Source organism: Pygoscelis adeliae, unplaced genomic scaffold, assembly GCF_000699105.1.
Source record: "Pygoscelis adeliae isolate BGI_AS28 unplaced genomic scaffold, ASM69910v1 Scaffold74, whole genome shotgun sequence".
NCBI classification, from domain to species: Eukaryota; Metazoa; Chordata; class Aves; order Sphenisciformes; family Spheniscidae; genus Pygoscelis; species Pygoscelis adeliae.
Window position 1 is genome coordinate 2,780,088 of NW_008824665.1, and position 20,629 is coordinate 2,800,716.

The following is a 20,629-nucleotide window of genomic DNA, read 5'->3' on the forward strand; positions in this document are numbered from 1 at the left end:
TTATTATTATTATTATTATTATTATTATTTTGTCTTATTTCAATTATTAAACTGTTCTTATCTCAACCCAGGAGTTTTCTTGCTTTTGCTCTTCGGTTCTCTCCCCCATCCCACTGGGGAGGGGGGAGGGTGAGCGAGTGGCTGTGTGGTGCTTGGTTGCTGACTGGCATTAAACCATGAAACCCATATATGCAGACTTTACTGTCTTTAGATGGATATTACGTATTATGAACCGTGATGAAGCTATCCTTTGAAAACATTCTTAAATATGTTGCTTATAATATTAAAACACTTGAGTCTTCAATCTTAAGTGCTTGCTTCTATGTACAGGAGTTCCATGACTATTTGAGTTCCTGGACTGTAATGCATGTTCATCAAGTCAGGCTGTAGATAACCAGTGTCCTTTCAAATTAAACAAAAGAAGCATTTAATGGACTATCTCTTGAGTATCACAATTTTCAAGGTTTTTATTTTAAAATAGAAAATAGTTTATTGTTAATACCATTTTAAAAGAAACCACTTACATTACCTGAGGTGAATACTACTTAGTTTTACCTTTAAGTCACCCGATGTTTTTTTCTTGTGCTGCTTGGATGGAGAACACATAACAAATGGTCGGTTATGCATGTCCATCTGGTTGTATGCATTTCTGCACAGGCTTGTTACACAGATTTCCAGCATGTTTGCAAGAAAAAAGGTTAACATTTAACTGCAGTCCACAGTTAAACTCCCATATATGAAACAACTTAAAAAAGACAAAATTACAGAGGGAACATGTTCTTTGTCAGTGTTAATTTTTCTTTCAGAGGAAAAAGAACAGGACAGCTATGAAAATGTGTTTGGATTTCTTTGACTTATGCCAAAACTATCACATCATTACAAAGACATTTCATGTGTATGTCATGGTCAGTAGGTCTTAAATTGTCTAACATACATTCACGTCACTGAGTGAATTAAGGTTTCTTTTCTGTTGTAGGCCAAGGGTAAGGAAAGACAATGGCTGAGACACCAAGCTGTTGGAGAACTAGATGATGCCAAAATCATTGATGGGCTGACAGGAGAAAAAGCCATATATAAACGACGGGGAGAACTTGAGCCACAAGTAAGTATCCAACAAGTAGCAGGGAAAGGTGGGGAAGAGCTTAACCGGTTTGCTGATTTCATAGTGGCTGTACAATGTCTGTGTTTGGAGTTTGAGTAAGTTATAGGGATGAGAAACTCAGAAGAATCATCTCTGGCTTTGGAAGTCCCTGATACAGAGGCAGCTGCAGGGTGGAAAATTTGCTTTACCGCTTCTTATAGTCTTCCATAGGTATTTCCTGTTGGCCACCCTCAGAGAGAGAATGCTGATCTAGGCAGTGCTTTCTTTTGATCCAATGCAACAGTTTTTATGTTCTTATTTTATATTTTAATGAGCTGAAGGTGATTAGCAGAAAACATTTTGTTTGTTTGTTTTTCTAAGAAAAAGGAAAATATTTTCTCACTTATTTAATTTAATTTAATTTTTGTTAATAAATACCCTGATACCCTAGGAGGTTTAAAAAACAAAGTGTTTTACAAATGTCTTCTCCTTATTCCATGACATGCAAAGAATTTCAACTTCCACAGATATTTGGATTTACAAGAATAGAAATTATAATGGGAAAAAAGTGTGAGGAAAAGCCATTAAGATACGATAAAATTGTCCATCCTATGGCTCAATTCAGCCATTCCTTAGAAGACATTATGGTTAGGCCTATGTGAGTCAGCAACAGAGAAACCACTTGAATCAGACCAACAAAACCTGGCCAGAACTGGTGGGGCTAGTCCATAATATTTAACAGTAATACTTAATGACAGATTGCAATTTTTAACGACACTACGAATTTCTTTAAATAGCTGAGTACAGCATCTTTTCGCATGTCAGCTACCCACATCTGATGAATCCCTGGTATTATTTGTTATGCTACTTGGTCCTGATGTCTGTTGCTTTGAACAGTTTATGGAACTTGGCACTGCCTGTGTGAAAGATCAATAAGGGAAAAGTGATTAGATCTTCATTTCTCATTTTTTTCAAAATGTATTTACTCAGTGTATCAGTTTTAAGGCTTTGTGAAAACAATTCAGTTAGGAAAAAAAAGGGTTTGAATAAAAAACAAAATAAATGTAGGATTTAATGGGCCCTCTCTCTCCCTTTGTTTTTGGGAGGACAGGGATGCTACAGTCTATTAAGAGAATAATTAAAAGAATAAAGCACACAAATGCTTGCAACCCTTTACAGGTAAAAAAAACATTTTAGTTACTTGTTTTTAATGTGACTGTTTTTTTTCCAGATGATCTTTAATAGCCTTATACTTGAATCCAGACTCATCTCATTGCACACTAAATAAAACATCTCCCTTGAATGTACTGTGCCAAAAATTGTTAAAACAGATGGGGATTGTTTTCAGGAAAAAATAATGGTTTCAGCATCAGAATGAAGAAGAAACTAGTAGTTAATCAGAACAAGATTTCAAACATTTTTGGAATGTTATTAACCTCAGCAGACGAGTTTTTACAGTCTTATACGGGTCCCTGCTAGTACCATAAGCCAAGGAAAAGCATTTCCATTATGAGCCTTGGCAGAAAGAGCAAATTTGAGAGTCTCTTTACTGAAATAAAACGTTAAGAATCAAAACTGAGACAGAAAAAAGTATCTTCCTGACAAGCATGTGTGGAATTTTTTGAGGTATTTTGTTTCCAGTCATTGAAGGTGAGGGGAAAGAATGAAGTGAGGTATCTGTTATGTAACTGGTTAGAAACAGTTAGAAAAAAGGTTAAAATGTTTTTGTTCTTTTTTTAAAAATAATTGGTGTTTGCTGGATAAAAGTTTCTTGCTTCGCAAAGTGCGTTGGGTTCTTTTTCCAAAATGTTTTATCCTTGCCGATGTTTAGCTTTCCCATTTAGTTTGGGTTTTTTTCTGCTGTGTTTCCCTGTCAGCCTGGGAGCTCCCAGCAGAAACCTAAACGCTTGCGCCTGGTGGTGGATGTTTCTGGTAGTATGTACCGCTTTAACGGGGTGGATGGACGACTGGAACGCTCCATGGAGGCTGTCTGCATGGTCATGGAAGCTTTTGAGAATTATGAGCACAAATTCAAGGTAATTACAGCTGGTCTAGAAGCTGTGTGGTTATTGCACAGGCTGTGTGGAGCAGTGGAAAAAGTGTTTCAGCAGTCAGTCTAGCCAAAGAACATTATTAATTCCCACAAGGAAATAAAGACATTAATCTGTTTCTAGCAACCTGAAAAATAATACTAGTGAATGGATAAGAAACATTACATGCTTCAGCAGGGGAGAATTCAATTTAAGACTTTTAAGACTTTGATTTAATGAAATGTGCTGCCTTTTTCTGTATTTATCTGTTTCTTTGAGCAGAAACACTTAAGCCTACAGAACACAAGTAAAGATGCCCAGCCTTTCCATCTGCCCAGAGTACAGACAGTAGTGCTTTGTCATGGGAAAAGACCAAACTTCTTTGCCATTTACTTGTGTTCTCCAGTTACCTGAAAGCAAGAAAATAATTTCTTATACTGAAAGATATTAGGTTCCAAATGTTATTTAGTGGTAGCCTGCAAAGGAAATGTAAGTAAATTTTGTACCCTTTTTTGTCTCAGTAAGCCTAAACAAGGTCTAGGGTATGTTTCTTTAACCTTAAAAAAAGACAGGAATCGCTAGTATCTAGTTAATTCTTGACAAACTCAATGTTTAATGGAAGAATAAAGATGTCCAATGCCTTTACTGAAGAGCATCTCAAACATAAGACTGAAAAGATGTCTGAACAAAATGTAAAATCTCCTAAACAGAATTAATAGAAAACTTAGTCCAGATCAATTCAGCCAGGTCTGCTTCACATTGTTCCTCTGGCAGCATAATCCTACAGGTTTCTGTTCTTCCGTAGAATCTCCTGTACAAAAACAAGCCATATTGGAGGCATGTACTTCTAGAATGTCTTCTAAAGTACAATCATTCAGACTTCCATTTTTCAGGGAAAAGGCTATAAAAGGAGACAGGCATTATGTTTTTAGCTTACCTTCCTAAGGAAACGAGGCATGTGGTACCATACTCTCTGGCAGTCATGCTTTCTCCGCTTTAAACATGCTTAAACAGAGTATGTTGCCCAATTTCAAACAGATTTGAAACAGTGGGTTTGTTCCCAAAGACACTAAATTCCTGCAAATGTCATGAAAATAGGCCAGATAGAGAGTTTGTTTGTATTCCTGTTGGAGAAAAATGCTATAACCATAAGCTTAGACCTTAGCCCAGAGAAGCCATGTGGGAACTCAACTGTAATTAAGAAAATAATGGGAAATGTGGGGTTTATAGGTTCAACTGCTCATGTATCTCCTGCTGATAATAGAAAAGCTGATGACAGATATTAACAGGGCAGTGTAATTACACAACACAATTTATGTAGCTTGGTAAATCGGGCATATCTGAGCAACATGCATATTAGTATGGCCCAATGCAGGATCATCCACAAAGGCAGATGAAATAGAAGTAGTGGGCACAAGGATAAATATGATACATTGGGGTACAGTCAACATGGCTTTTGTAAAGGGAAGTAATGCATTCTGAAGAGTCTATATATATGTGACAAGCAAGGTTGGTTGATAGAGTCTCCTTAGCCGAAAGCATTTGAGAAAGTCTCTCACCAGAGGCTCATGAAGAAATTATGCTACTTTGGGGATAAAAGGGAAAGCCTTCAGATGGATAAACTACTGCTTAAAATATAGAAAACAGACTAAGTGGTCATTTTTTAGAGTGAAGAAGTGAAGGAAGGTCACTGGTGGAACTGCGTTGGGATTTGTGCCAGAGCCCATGTTGTTATGTTGTTCTGTATATTCATAAGTGATCTGTAAAAGGGGATGGATAGTGAGGTGACAAAAGTTGCTAGTTGTATGAAGTTATTTAGGAAAACAAAAAGGGAAATCCAGCTGCAAGAAGTTGGAGAAGGACCTGGCCATAAATGGTGACTGGGAAATAAAATGGCAGATGGTGTTCAGTGCTATTAAATGTAAAGTCCTGCAGATGGAAGAAAACAATTCTGATTTTAAATACCCAGTGAGGAAGTCTCAGCTACCTGTTAGTGCTCACTCTCAGCTATATGTTAGTGCTCAATAAAGAAATCTTGTAATTATGTTGTATGGTTCTTTGAACGCTCAGTGCCCACCAGCTGTCAAAAAAGCTAATTGAATGTTAGAAACTATTAGCAAAAGAACAGAGAATAAGGCAGAAAGCATCAGGATGTTGCTGTAAACATCCATAGTGTGTTCACATCAGGAGTAATGTGTGCAACTTTGGTCCCCCCTCTCACAAAAGTTTCTGTAGAGCTGAAAAAGAAGAGAGGGTGACAAAGATTACAAAGGGTATGGAAGCGTCCCCATACAAGAGATGGCTAAGGAGGCAAGAACTGCTCAGTTTGGAGGAGATAAAAATCAAGGGGCTGATAAAATCTTGAGTAAAATGGAAACGGTGACCAGGGGACAGTTGTTCATTCTATTCTACTACAGCCATTCTGCTCTTGTTACAAACAATGAATTATTTTACATTTACACAACAGAGGACAGTGGCTTAGAAGGTGATGGCACTGAAAAAAGATGTAGCGCAGTGGCAGATAACCAGCTGTCCTTATTTCCAGTGCAGCTCTGTAGCTGAGAACCCAGACATGACCCTCAGGTGCATGGTAAAGGAGTAACAGGTAGAAGTAGACAGGCAGCCCACTGTGCAGAATTAGTAAGATCATTAGGAACCATCTTCAGTTCTGGGATTTTAAAATCTGTTTCATTACCTTTTAAATCCCTCTGTGTCTATTACAGATTATTATATTTTGCTTGGCAATAGTTGCTATTGGCCAATGTTTTGCCCCGCGCATAGATGAAACCCTGTATTTGGCCATGCAAATAGCTCAAAGTGCAGTTAGTTGTAACAGTAAATGTGCCTCTCTAACAACCACTTGCCATTCATAAAAACACTTACCCAAAAACCATGTGCAGTTATTAGATGTGAAAATTGCCACTCTTTAATGATAGTAAGACAGGAGTAGTAATGTTATCCTTACAATCTCTGAGTCAAGAGAGCTGTAAGGCCAGTTTTATACTTAAAATAACAGTGGTGAGGAAGATGCTGGAAATTTTAGTGACCTACCCAGGAAAAAAAGTTGTCATCAGCTTCTACGTCTGTTCAACTTCAATTGCCTCTAGGGTAACTCTCCTCCATTTAAGGGCTTCTTCCACTGGACAGAGAACTTTGGGGTCCAGTAACAGCCCCTTGATTCAAGGCTGGCCAGATCCAGTGTCAACTCTGTCAACTTCAGAGCTGCTTTTGCCCAAGGGAAGAAAAGTATTTTTCTTCCTCCACATCTCTCTGTGCTGCCTCATTGGGATTTGATTCACTCTAAGCATAATATCTACAAGAGTAGACCAGAGATGACTAGGACAGCAAACAAGATGTGGCCTTATGTTTCACTGGCCACTGAAGTCATCCCCCAAAATGAGCCCAAACAGAGGCATTTATTAACTAGTCATGTTTGAACCATATTCTTAACATGATCCAATGATTAGGCTAAAGTGTCTCTTTTTAACCTCCATTTCACAGTCTTCTCATATGAGAAATCTCTCGTGCATGTGCCGATGGACTTTTTGAGTCATTCCTTTGATAAAAATAAATAGTGTTTCTGAAATCTCCAGCTCAAAAATACAGATTTTTTTGTGTGTGTTTATAATCTGGTATGGCAGTTGCTACACCTGCATGAATGCGATCAATAACCAGAACATGTGCCAGTTCCTCAGTTTCTAATGAGCGTAATTAGATCTTCAAAGAGTAAGAGAGCCAGTGATTGTTTTAAAATATCAGTGACTCCAGTGTGTAAAACACTGACGCTTTGCAAGATGCTGCTAATTTTTCTCAGGACAAAGCTGAAGTTTGGGTATGTATGTCTGCAAAAATAGCATACGTTTCTCATGTCTAAAAGAGGAACCATATGAAAAAAGAGAAAAGAACACACAGCTGTGTGATGTGCAGTGAGAAATCTGCAATTTATCACTTTTTTCTTTCTCTTCCTTATCCTCTTCTTGCCTTCCAAGAGTGGTTTTATAAAAATAGACCTTTTTGGCCTTTAGATATGCCTGTTATTATCTGTTCCTGTTGTAGCCCCATCTGCAAGGGTCACAACAACATGTGCTGCAAATTTGAGGGGTTTCTTGTACAACATGTGTTGAACCTGGGGGACCATCAGGCTTGTTGAGCAAAGCATTCAAAGGGGATTTATGTAGTAAAGTTCCCTTCTGCTACCTAAGTGCAGTGCAAACTTTGGAAACCAATTCTTAGTTCAGAATCACTTTTCTGCTGGTGGTTGGTTTAGTTCCCTACTAAATAAGGTTGTGAATGAATCAGATGGGCTTTTCCTTGGTTGTTTTACCCTACCGGCTGAGCTTTCCCCATGTGTGGTACCCCTTGGTATCACTGATGATGTTGATTGTCTGATTGGTCTTTAACAGCACTGAATGAAGGTAGAGAATACTTTCTCCCTGCCTTCTTATACAGAAGAGCTAAGTATCGGGTATGTGACTGTACCAAGCAGGTAACAAAGTTATCCTTCATAAAAAGTCAGACAAGTGCCAGCAGGTATTTGTCAGCTTTTTATGCTTGCGTGGGACAACCTGCCTGCTTCCATTTCCCATAAGTGCAGGCAGTGAATCATTCCTTGTCAAGGGGGAAATGGGAGGCTCATCCCACAGTCGGGAAATCAGTTTAAATTAACAGCCATGTTTCAAAGCCCTCCTCCAATGTCATCTAATCCACACTTCCTCTGAAGTGCTTTATTAAAGAAAAGAGTGGGAGTGACTGAGATAATAGAAGCCACATTCTCAGTCTCATCCTAATAATGGAAGCTAAATATGTTCCTACAAATGACTCTTGACCCCCTTAAATGTGTGGATGCATCACTTACACGTCTAAGTTCTAAGAAGCAAGTTATTTTGCAGGGTTAAAGTTCTTACACCTTTTGTATATGTCATTTTAGGTGCCAATTATTTGAAAACGTACAGAAGGGCAGTTTGTTCTTTGTTTTATCTGAGATAGTATTATGTCTGTCACACAAACCATATGGTTTTATATCATTCCTAATGACCGTCATTTGCACACATGATGGCAGATTTAGGAGGCATGTCCAGTAAATTATCCAACAACAATTTTATGAAGCCTTTAAAATATTGTAAGTGGTTCAATAAATGGCATGTTATGTAACTGGTAGGAAAAGCCCAAATTGTTATTTATAGCAATATGAAAGGGATATTGCAGATTTTATATGCCCATTTCAGCATTCCCCATTTGTAGAATTTACTATGGAGGCAGCACTGTTAATTCAGGAAAAAAAGAAATGTTCCACATGCTTGGCAGAATAGTTTCTTTTAATAGTAAACAAAAGGTTTGAAATAAATTCAGAAAAAAATAATGTTCAGTGTTGTCCAATGAAGAGATGAATTTATAAAGATCTAGGCCTCCGGCAGAGGCCTGTCTAATTCACACTGCCTTTTGCATTCAGCATGCGTCTTCTCTCAGCTTTTTAAATGCCTTCAGAAATTAAACCTTTTGGCATGGCAGCTGCAGAAGACAAAGTCTACCACAATAATAGATTAATTCAATTAAGCCTGCACTGTGGCAAACAAGTGTTTTGCTGCTGGATTTGTTCTAAGAGCCTATGCTTGCAATCTGTTTTGTAAAACAAAACAAAAGTCAGTTCCGAGTAAGATCATATCAGAGCTCTTATCTCACTTTTAACTCCATTCACTTAAATTCTCCTGGGGAATTTGGGAAAAATGCATCGGATCCCTGCTTCTCAGAGGCCCTTTTTCTGTGCTTGTCTTTAGCTCCGGCGGTCATGCAAAGGAAGGAAACTGGTTTTGACAAAGCGTGCATGTGCCTGCATGTGTTGGGTTTCCCAGTGGGCCAGGGCTGTGGAGCTGTCTGCACCTTTTCTTTAAAATGAGCGCACTAAGATAACATCGAATCACTAAGGGTTTATTTTACTACGACACAAATTAGACGGAGGTAATAATTTACTGAAAGAAAACCTGGATGAGAGATTTAAATCCTCCTTCTTTGCCCTTGCAGAGTGGGGTTCTTCACTCCAGTTTTACTCTGTCCCAAACTCTGTTTTGCTAAGTTGTGGTAGATTCCATACATTCCCGTGGGGAAACATCTCTCTTCTGTCACCTCTAAAGCTTGGCTGTGAGCCTGCTCCCATCCCTCCCTCTCAGGGAGGGTCTCCCAGGCTGCAGTCTTATGCTGACTCAGGTCAATCCATGTCAGTGCTGCTACGTTCCTGTCCCCACCTTTGCTGGGGCACAAGTACTCATCTGACCTCGCAGTTTGGGGAGCTAAACTGCCCAAAAGCAGCCTCGTGGTCATTAGCTTTTGGCCACTCCTGGTCCTTGACTTGACTTCTAGGGGATCAAAGGACCATGAGGACCAGCACACGAGGGCTGGTGACCACAGCATTTCTCTTCCGCAGCGCAGGTGCTCAGGCACATGTGCCTGCGATAATTCTTTTGGGGAGGCCCCACTTGACCCAGAATGCAGCAGCCAGGACAAAGCAAACAGGCACTGCTTCCCTGCTGCCTCACCACACTTTTTTAATCACAAACAGCGTAGTAAACTGTTGGCAAAGAAACAAGGATACTGATAACATCTTTTAAATATCAGTATATGTACTCTGGCACATGCATGGTCCCACACAAAGAATAATAAACAGCTAGCCGAGGAGGGAGCAGACAGGACGTGATGTTCCCAGGTGAATGGCTTTATGTGCCTGCGATAATTTGCTCAGATCATTTCAGCCTTGTGCCAGCCATACCTGGATTGTACGTTCCCACCTTGTGCAAGAATGTGGAGGGGACCCAACCGTAGGGTCAACCTCTGGTGTTTCATCTAGGAGCTACAGCAGTTCCCTTTACACAGACTGTCACAATGAGTTTACACCCAGCCTTTTTGAGATGAAAGGTTGGTCCATTATTACTGTGTGCCAAGAACCAAAATGATATTCCCAAATAGCAAAGTTTGTCCTATTCCCATGAACTCAGTATGGCAGAGCTGATACCAGGACACCCGGTGGGAAGGGTCTGTGAAATGCTGGGAAGGAGCTCGTTATGAAGGAATCAGGCTTCTTTTTACACAGGAGAATGACAGCATTTTGCTTTACATAATTAGGTTGTTGATTTAAAAGTGATACCAAATACAAAACTGCTCAGCAAAGGATGTGCAGGGTTTCATAATTAAGAGCCTAGCCTGAAGATCTGTGGACATTTCTGACATTACGCAAGAACCACATTAGTGCTGTATATTTTCCGCTCCATTAAACCACTGCTTTGTTTAGTTCCTCTGATTTGAATAATCTCTAGTTTTTAAAACAATACACATGCACGGTCTCTTTGTGTGTGGTTCACCTTCTGGATTTATTCCTGTATTAATTCAGAAGTATGTTGAATGTAAACCTCAACGTTATTCTCAAAATTTGTGTATTTTCATTTGCCATGTCTTTTCTCCAGGAAAGATAATGGTTTGGGGAAGACAGAAACACCAGCTAAATATTCATCAGGAAAGAGAGAGTCTGAAGCATTATTGGTGATAAGAAATGGGTTCTGAAGAGAAAGCATGTGTCAAACTGGAAGGTTTACATGAGGCTGGGTAGCAAACACAAGAAACGGAAGAGCTGAGGAGAACAGGAATGGGAAAAGCCGACAGAGCAGAATGAAATGGGAATACATGGAGACTAGGTTATATAAAGATTTCCTAGGGGAAGGAAGTCTGGGTTACGTGAGGCTGTCATAAAATGATCTGACCCTGGGTGAAATAATGTGGCACGTTTGCTGTTTTGCAGAGGGAGGTGTCACCTTTAAAAACGTTCCAGCTGCTATAGCTTTCTTTTACTCTTGATATATTTTTAAGCAAATTAGTGGTATGGAAACAATTAAAAAGAGCTTTGTTGGTAAAGGATGCCATTTCCTCCGTCTCTAGAACCCGACTGATACCAAATAAAGTGGTCTTCAATAGGAAAGAAAATTTAGAAAGTCTTTGAGGATGAGACCCACCTTTTACCCAACAATTATGTGGAAATTAGGGATGGTGAACCCGGCAGAGACCTGTAGGCAGTACTTGAATAAAAGATAACAGAAAGGCAAAATATTGCACAAGGGCTCCCTGTCAACTAAAGACAGGTCTGTGCCAGCTAGTCAGCGGAAAATACAGGTATGTTCATGTTGAGGAATTGCCAGCTCAGGTCTCTCTGGGCTTAGGATCCATGCCCTGTGCTCTATTATTTGGTGTAGACAGCTCTTAAATCCACTTTTGTCCTGCTCATGAATTTTCCCTGGGGTGACTGCCACATCCACAACACAAAGGGCAGGTCAGGACCTTGCCATAACTCAGCTTGTCTTGGTTTTCATGTATTAACAATAAAAATCTCACATAAAACAAAGGCCTTCCCAATCTTACATTATTTGTTCAACATGATATTTGAACTATTACAGCTCTACATGTCATGTTTTTGCAGCATCTTTCACAGGAGAATGATGTACAAGCCATCTCCTTTGAAAACGTACAGAGACTCATGGAATTCACTTCTCTACATACTTTCAGCAATTACTTTGATCTGTTATGCACAAAAATAAGGAGTGCTGATTTTCTAGAGAGAAGGCTTGTAACACTTTTTTTTTCAGAGCAGAATAAGGTCATAAAAATGATCCATCAAACACGGGAGCTACTCTCAAACAATGCACTTCTTGTTTGTCAGACTCAAGAGGATGAAAATTGCTACTTTAAGAAAATAAGCGGACAATGTGAGAGGGCAAGGTCTTGATCTTATGCATCACTGCTCTGCAATTGGTGGGATGATGTGAAAAACAGACCATGGAAATAAGTAACTGTTCTTTAATTTCATTATTTAGCAATTCTTTCCCATGTTTTCATGTCGGTGAGAAACTGCAAGTAGTTCCCTTAAGCAGCTCATAAACAGAAGCAGGGAACAGTATTTGGGTTTTCTTGTTGAAAGCAAATTGCCTTTGGTCTGTCTTGTGTCATTGTGACCCAAGGGCCATTCGTGACTAACAGATGACTGATGAAGTTTCTTTCTTGCAGTATGATATTGTTGGACATTCGGGAGATGGCTTCGACATCGCCTTGGTTGGGAGTGACAAAGTCCCCAAGAACAATAAGCAAAGATTAGAGATTCTTAAGGTAAATCCTACTGATAAGTGATGATGGATAATTAAGGATTTTATGACTGCAAAGATAAAATTGTAGGTCACAGGATGCAAAACATAAGGAGAGTGAAATAAAAGAAAGACAAGAAAGCGAAATCCATGTATTTGCATAAAGCTGAAACAGGACCTTTCAGAGACTTGCAGAAAACAAACTGTGCGAAAATAGTATAGATAGAAAATAGCTAGATATTCCTTTTTCTGGACTGCAGTGTCATAAATGTGTCATTTTGACTGCCCGTCAAAAGATATAGGAAGTTCCAAACATTATACAGTGATATAGATAGCTCTGCCTAAATAACGTGATGATATTATTAGTGCATAAGTGACCAATTTAAACTGTAGAGGGCTACCAGGTCATTGATTTAGCCTGGTACCTTCAAAAAGTGATGTGTCACAGTAGCAGTGGGAAAATGTGTCCATGTTAGACTCAAAACGTGTTAAATCACAATTGCAAAGTGAGTGTATTCATCAAGACTTTACTGCAATAGGATGCAGAAAAATTGAGTATATTGCAGGATTTACTTGGTTGGCAGCTTGATAGGTTAGAACTGTGTATTTGAGCTGCCTTCAAAAAGTATTTTTAAAAGATCAGCATTCGGGTTAGAAGGACTGGATTTTCTAATGTCTAAAATTCCTTGCCTTCCACATAGGAAACAGCTTCATCAGTGCAAAGAGTGTATTTATTTCATTAAAGTTAAAACAAACCATTTCAGCATTTTTAAACCTTGCTGCTGATGTCAGGAGTCAAATATTTGATAACAACTGTAGCACTATTAGGGTTTGGAAGTCTAGTGCAAATTATAAACAGGCAGGAGCCGGTCACAGTATTAGGAAACTAAGCCCTGTTTTCTTCCTTCAGTAGATAGGAATGTAGCTACTCAAACTGCAGCTGATCAAAATATTTTACCTTCCTTAAGGTCCAGACTAATTCTGTCCATGCGTGGATTTTGTTTGTTTGACCCGCTGTGTTTTTAAGAAGTGATGCCTGTCTTGAAATACTATGTATTATGTACAAAAGGCTGCATCTTCTATAGTATCTGGAGCACTGTCCGCATTTCTGAAGCATCCCCTAGTATAGCATAACTGAATATTTGCTCCCCCCTGTGCCAGCCGAAATGAATGTTTATTCATAAAGTCATCTTACATATTTCCACTTGGTTATGCTGTGCACACAGATCATGCATGCCCATGCTCAGTTCTGCATGAGTGGAGACCATACCTTGGAAGGGACAGAGCATGCCATTCGTGAAATCGCCAAGGAAGAGGCTGATGAGTATTTTGTTATCGTCTTGAGTGATGCAAATCTTGAGCGGTACGGTATTCAGCCATCAAGGTTTGCCCAGGTCTTGACCACCAATGCTCAAGTCAACGCTTTTGCCATATTTATAGGATCCTTAGGAAACCAGGCAGATAGGTAAGTATATTTGTTTTATCCCTAATACAACTTTCTTTGTTTCCATTAATCGTAAATCTAAACTATGCTTTTATTGCAGTGAAGTTAGGCATAGTTGCCCATGCTGGTGTTCTGCATTAAGGTTTTGATTATAGAATCATAAAATCATAGAATGGTTTGGGTTGGAAGGGACCTTTAAAGGTCATCCAGTCCAAACCCCTGCCATGGGCAGGGACATCTTCAACTAGATCAAGTTGAAGTGTCTCACCACCCTCATCATAAAAAAATTCTTCCTTATGTCCAATCTAAATCTACCCTCTTTCAGTTTAAAACCATTGCCCCTTGTCCTGTCACTACAGGCCCTGGGAAAACGTCTCTCTCCGTCCTTCTTGTGAGCCCCCTTTATATATTGAAAGGCCACAATAAGGTCTCCCCGGAGCCTTCTCTTCTCCAAGCTGAACAACCCCAATTCTCTCAGCCTATCTTCATAGAAGAGGTGTTCCATCCCTCTGATAATTTTTGTGGCCCTCCTCTGGACCTGCTCCAACAGGTCCATGTCTGTCTTGTGCTGGGGACCCTAGAGCTGGACGCAGTACTCCAGGCAGGGTCTCACCAGAGCGGGGTAGAGGGGCAGAATCACCTCCCTCGACCTGCTGGACACACTTCTTTTGATGCAGCCCAGGATATGGTTGGCTTTTTGGGTTGCAAGAGCACGCTGTCAGCTCGTGTCCAAGTTTTCATCCATCATTCTGTTTTTTCTATATACTATCAAGAAGCAGTAGCTTTGACTTGTGTCAGGAAGGACTGGTTCGTGGGTCCTTGCAGTTATGGCCAGCTAGTTCAGAGCATTCTGAGCATCCAAAGGGAGCACCTGAAGCCATCCTCCCACTGGAGGGTGACCACTATCCCCGTATGTAATATCACTACGTAATCATGATGGAGACATGGTGCCTTTGCCATTGCCCAGTATGGGGTTTGAATGCGTGTGGGCCTAAGAGGAGAGATTAAAGCAAAAGAAGCTGGAGTTTAATGGTCTTTAAAGCTGCCAAAAATTTGACTCAGATACTCCCCTTGTGTTAGAGACCTAAATTCTTTGGAGAGTCTGAGCCAATATGCCTATTTTTGGTGCTACTACATAATATTACTTTAAATTGTTTGGGCACAGGGGAAAATAAGGAAATTCTGTCCCAGATGATGTTCCATATCCACCGAGGACCAGCACATGCAGCAAAAAGCTGGTATAGCCACAAATATCAACAATGCCTTTTCTGCTTCTGTTCGAGTCTTCAACTAGAGCAGAATGAGAGAAGGCCCAAAGGGAACTGGCCTTCGTTATGTAGGTTTAATCAGAAAAGGGTTGAAAGATACAGCTGCACAGCCAGCGTTAGTCATGGCTGCAGGTCTGTACATCAGAGCTGCGTAATGCATGAAAAAAGAATCCATTCTGAAAGATTATAATTACAGAAGGTCCTTTTACTTCTGCTAGGAATAAAAAAAAAAGCACTGACCATATCCTGCTGTGTAAGAGGAGATCTTATAATTGCCTAGTTCACTGGGTATGGAAAATGCACACAATGCTGTCACTGAAACGCATTTCTATGTACGTGGAAGTGCAGAATTAGACAAAGCCTTCCTGTAACTGCTGTGGGGGAAGGAGAAGGGAATTCTCTGTTGCAGCTTTTTTAAAGCTCACTGTAAAAGTGAGACTTAACTTAGCATTGGAGAAATGGTGTGAAGCATAAACTCCTTTAAAAAACAGTGAAAAAATAAATTCCAAGCTTGCTGACTGGACATGAGGGAGATGGGGTTTGTAACGTGCATCTTGTTTAGCTTTTTTAAGGGGGGTTAAGCTGTGAATAAAAACGTGTCAGGCTAATATTGGCAGAAAAATATCTTTCCATCTAATCTGCTGCGATCTCGAAGAGGAAATACAGAGAGGATATTTAGAATCACTGGCAGTGTTGAACTGAAAGAGCTGGGGTTCGTGGTAATCTATTTAGGGTAAGTAAATATCTTCATTTCCAGAGTAAATCTCTAGCTGCCCTCAGAAAACCAGTTGTGGTAATACCTCGCGGCGTCACTGGTATCTTGATCAAAACGGAGCTTTTGCACGTCAGAAAGAGGACGTGAATAGAAATCTCTAGAAACAGTCTTGATTGTCTTGCTGAAAGGACCTCTGTGACTTAGCTGCTCTCAGTGTTTCCCCCCACTGCTGCTTTCCCAAGCCTTCAATTGCATGGTGACAGCGATGTGAAGGGCATGGATTGGGAAGGTATTCAAAAGGAAAAACATCCATTCTTAAGGAACCCTGGCTTGTGGTAGGGAAGATAATTTGAAATGGTAATTGTGTCTTGTCCCTCATTCTGCTCCTTAGGCTGCAGAGGACGCTACCAGCAGGTCGGTCTTTTATTGCCATGGATACCAAAGAGATCCCCCAGATTTTGCAGCAGATCTTCACATCTACCATGTTGTCAAGTGCCTAAGCATCACTGATGTCACGGTGCGTGAACTCAAAAGAAGAAACCCACTCCTGCTGGAGATATAAACCCTAACGCTGAGGATAAACACACTTATTAATAAAATACGTACTGTAATCAGCAAAGCAACCCAAATCTGCACGACAGCCGGGCTGTAAAATTTCACCCAAAATCTCTCAACTGACTTAGCGCGTTCAAAGAATTGCAGCAGGGCAGAGGTAAATCGCAGGATGGCAACAGAGCGAATGTTTTTTTCCAGAGGGACAAATAAATAAAGGGCAGTTTGTGATCATTCCTCTGCCTGCCATGTTGCCAGCACTGCAGTATCATCTCACCCTGTTTTATTAAACACGGTTCGCTGGGATTTGATAATATTATGCAAGGCAGAGCCAGGCAATCTGTTTCAGTGTCTTGTGTGCATATGTTTGAATGGGTAGTTAACTCCATCTCTGATTTAAACAGGACTGCTCTTGTCAGGCAGGAAACCCTTCCTTCCTCTGCTGTTGATTTCTTGTCCTGACGGGCATCAGGGCTTCACCGCTGGATGCTGGGAACAATGGAGCAGTTTGGAAACACTGACCGTCGCGTGTAAACATTCATTATCTGATCAGGCACGGTGCTCAGAGTTGTCAGATCTAGAGAAAGTGGCTGTTAAGAAGGAAAATAAAACAGAAATAGATTCTTTCAGTTCTGCCTGTGAAAAGTAAGGGGAAAGGGTCAAAACGGTCTTAAGAACCCAACAGCCAGCGTTTCCAAGGAGGGAACTACTGCCGCGTCTCCTTTGCATGACCGATGATGCTGTCCCGCTGCACTGTTGCCCAGAATCCCTGGGATGGCCTCAGTACGTGGAGGTGCCTTTTCGGTTGGGAGACAAAAAAGTTACTAACGCTTTGCTAGAGCTCCTTCATGATCTGTTTTGCTTGGGTCTTTTGAAGATGAAACTGGAGGAGAGATCTAGGCATGAGAAAATAAGTTCTTTTTTATAAAGGAAGAGGAAAAAAAATCTATTTTTATTTTAGCAAGATATCTGTGTCGGGGTATATTTAATATCCAGGATAGTTATAAAGACATTTTATAATTCAGTCGGCTGGTGTTTGGCTTGTCCCATGAGGCAATAGTTCCTCTTTATCTACTAAAAAAATAGGTATCTTGTAGTGCATCAGGAACACTGGAATACTTGATGAATTGAATGTATGATTTAGTTAAGCTGGGGTGGGGTGGGGTCTGTGCATCACCACTTATACTCTGCTGATACTCATTTGAGGTAACTGAATAGAAAAAAAGTCAAGGGAGAGTACTTACAAAAATCTGAAGGAGGAACTGCAGTACTTCACTTCTAATATTCCTCTTAATCCCGCAGTTGCTCAAACCACACCGTGAGCAGTATATTTGGAGGGGAGGAGGCAAATTAATTTGATCTTGCTAAATACAACCATTGGTGTTTTAAAGGGTCCAGTTTCTAGTGGTCATTCTCTACTCCATCAGTCCTGCAGCAAAAATCTTTACCAGAGCATCAAAAATATCCCATATTTAGGATGTGTTTCGAAGCCTGGCCAGCTTTGAAACTCTTCATGGCAAGAGAGGACGGAAGACGTTCTTCAAAGGCTTGTTAGTATTGTTATGATAACTATATATGTGAAAACAAAGAGGTTGAAGATGCAATTCCTGTTTGGAGAGAAGGGAATTGGGAGGAGAAGGTTGAGAAGTTTATCCCTGGCTGGGACAAATGCATGTACACGCACATAAGGACAGACATGGCTACTAAGGGGAAGTACGCTTCAAAATGTAAATGTCTTGGTCCTGTAAACATATGATGTGATGAGGTACTAAATGCAATAAAGAATTAGCATATTAATAAGTCTGTTAGTAAATGTGTTTTTACATGGAAATTCTTTCAGCACCTCTGCTTTTATTGCCAGCCATCCTTCAAAAAAGAAGCATTTTATTACAGTTAATTAGCACATGTACTGTACACTTTCTAGATTACTTGGGTGGATAAACTTTCTCACCTCAGATTTACAGGCAGTATAATGCTGTTATCTTTATCGTAAAAAAATAGTGTTATTTAAGGGAAACTCTAAGGTAAATCCATTTTTAAACCTTTCGTTTGATTATCCCTGTAAATTGTATTTCATGTCATGCTATTTGAAGTTACCTTTCTGTAGTGTTTGGTTTTATTCTTTATTTCAGGACACGTCTGTTGTGGTTCAGTTCACGTTTCATAGGCCCACAGGATACGGCCACGTCCGGGGCCAGGCCCGGCCGGGAGGGTGGCCGGGAGAGGGTGGAAGCAGTTCCCACTAGATTTTGAGAGAAAGGGAGAAGAAATGAATGAAACTTCCCCCCCACCCAGTTCAGAGGGAGGGGGGTTGGGTTTTGCTTTTAACAACGCTTCATTGCAGAGCATATTTGACCCAACAGCGTCTCTCTAAATTGTAACAATTCAGGGCAGAATTGTCCCCGGGCCATGCATCTCTCACCTGCTTTCGTGCCCATCGCTACCCCAGGGAAATCGAAGCAGCGGCTGTGCTTTTCCCTGTCTCTCAAGGACTGGCAGCATTATTTCACTGCTCAGAAATTCAGCAAACACTCTTCTTTCATGTCCCTGGGACTTGCAGAGCTTCTTAATATGCATTTATTTTTAATTAGTAGAATGCTTAAGAGTAATGTGGCTTTGTTTAAGTAACAGCAGCACCAGTGACTGCTCTCGTTGCAATGCATGCACCAGCGTGGTGTGTTACTCGTTCCCTCTGAAAGCATGTTAAGGTAGTTTTCATCTCTTCTCACAGTTTATTAAGGCACTTCCGCGCTCATCGTTTTTCATGAAAAGGCACTGTTTCAGCGAATGAATAGAGCTGCCGGTTGGAGCGGGTCCTGACCTATCACTAATGCTTTAATAGCATTAGTCACATCAGCAGTAGTGATTTTAACTACCTCTTATAATGCAGATTTTGGTCTAGTTCTGTTTATATATGTAATGTGTTCATACTCACTGGCCAGTTAGCAACAGTACGCAGTCATTTAGGGTTATTATTTAGCTGAGGTGCAAAAAAAAAAATACAGAAAGCCCAGGCAGATGCGATTTCAGTCAGAGCAAAGCACATTCAACGTTTAGAGACAGAAGCAGCTTCACGCGACTACGTGTGAAAGTGATGGGTTAGCGTGAAGTGCAAGGAGCGTTAGGAGGGACTCCTAATCTTTGACTCCAGCAGTCCTTTTTTTTTTTTCCCCCCACTTTTTTCCTTTACCGACCCTAGGTGTCAAACGTGATTGCGAATGTCATGCTAGAGCTTATCCGTTAGCCTGATAAAATTAAGACTAAAGATCCTAATTGCTGGTCAAATATACTGATGTAATATTTGAGCAAACAAGCATACAACAGGAGATTTAGATGCTGTATTGTATGTGCAAAATCAAACAGAAATAAGAACCCTGATGCCTAGTTGAGAGTATGGGTAAGAGATGCAAGAATACCAGAGGTTTTCTTTATCTATACAGTAAAGACATTTTTTTTTTTCAAATTATTACAAAACAAGTCTTAAAATAATCTGGACAATTAATTAAAAAAACAAGCAATTGTGCTGTGTTGGCTGTTGCACATTATCGTGTTTATTAATAAATAATATTCCTATAAAAATGAGAATGTACAAGATACTTACTGAGAAATAAAAATACAATTCCTAATCATGTATCGAATCCGGAAAGCTGATTTGAAAATGTAATTGTTGTACAGAACCTCTAGATTAGAAAAGGTTCAGGGTTTAGTTAGTTCTTTAAATGCTACTGTTTTAGTGAAAATAGGTAAAGCTCTTCAGTTTGTCTGCTGTAAATGTAATGGAAGTTGTTGTTCAGCTCCTAGATAATTCTGCTTCTGGGGCAAACATCTATTTTGGCCCCATCTTTAATTAAAAAAAAAAAACCACAAGCAAACTTGCATTTTATCATTTACTATTCTTTCTGCCAGCATCTGCCAGGGAGAGCAAACACGTTCTCCTGTCCTGACAATGAACCTTTTAGAAAAGGAAGGTCAACGTTTCTCCCTCTCAGCCCCTGCGCATGCTGTACAGTAAGCGCACGCAACACATGGACGCGTCTTACATGGTCCATTACGTGTGGAAAACATTTCATCCAACCTAATAGGTGTCCAACAATCCCTGAACATCACACGAGGTAAGTTACAGTCTTTAACCCTGGGTTGGCTCTGGGTGTTATAGTTAGTGAATGATAGATATTGATGCCCAAAGCATTTGAACATTTTGGAATTGTCCAGTGCAGTCAAGGCCCCCCCATATCGGTTGAATTAAAATGCCTCCCACACTGTATGGGATTGTGCTGTCAGGGATATTTTTTCCAAGACAATTCTTGGTGTAGCTGTTCGATGTGACCATGCTCTTTGCTGGGAATGTTGGTGATCTCTAACTCAAGAATGTGTGATTGTTTACAACAGTTTGTAGCGAACAAATTCCCCTAGAAAAAAATACGCT

At 40.2% G+C, this 20,629-nt stretch overlaps 1 protein-coding gene across 2 annotated transcripts in view; it reads left to right on the plus strand.

The window, feature by feature from the left end:
* The window catches only part of VWA8 (von Willebrand factor A domain containing 8), a 201,097-nt gene extending 183,092 nt beyond the window's left edge, over window positions 1-18,005 (plus strand). For both annotated transcript variants that reach the window (XM_009322841.1, XM_009322840.1), the window contains 5 exons: window positions 977-1,102; window positions 2,959-3,117; window positions 12,151-12,249; window positions 13,451-13,689; window positions 16,043-18,005. In XM_009322841.1, the coding sequence (XP_009321116.1) occupies window positions 977-1,102; window positions 2,959-3,117; window positions 12,151-12,249; window positions 13,451-13,689; window positions 16,043-16,151 (732 nt within the window). In that variant the 3' untranslated portion in view covers window positions 16,152-18,005. The remainder of the gene's footprint in view (window positions 1-976; window positions 1,103-2,958; window positions 3,118-12,150; window positions 12,250-13,450; window positions 13,690-16,042) is intronic.
* Window positions 18,006-20,629: the final 2,624 nt, after the last annotated feature.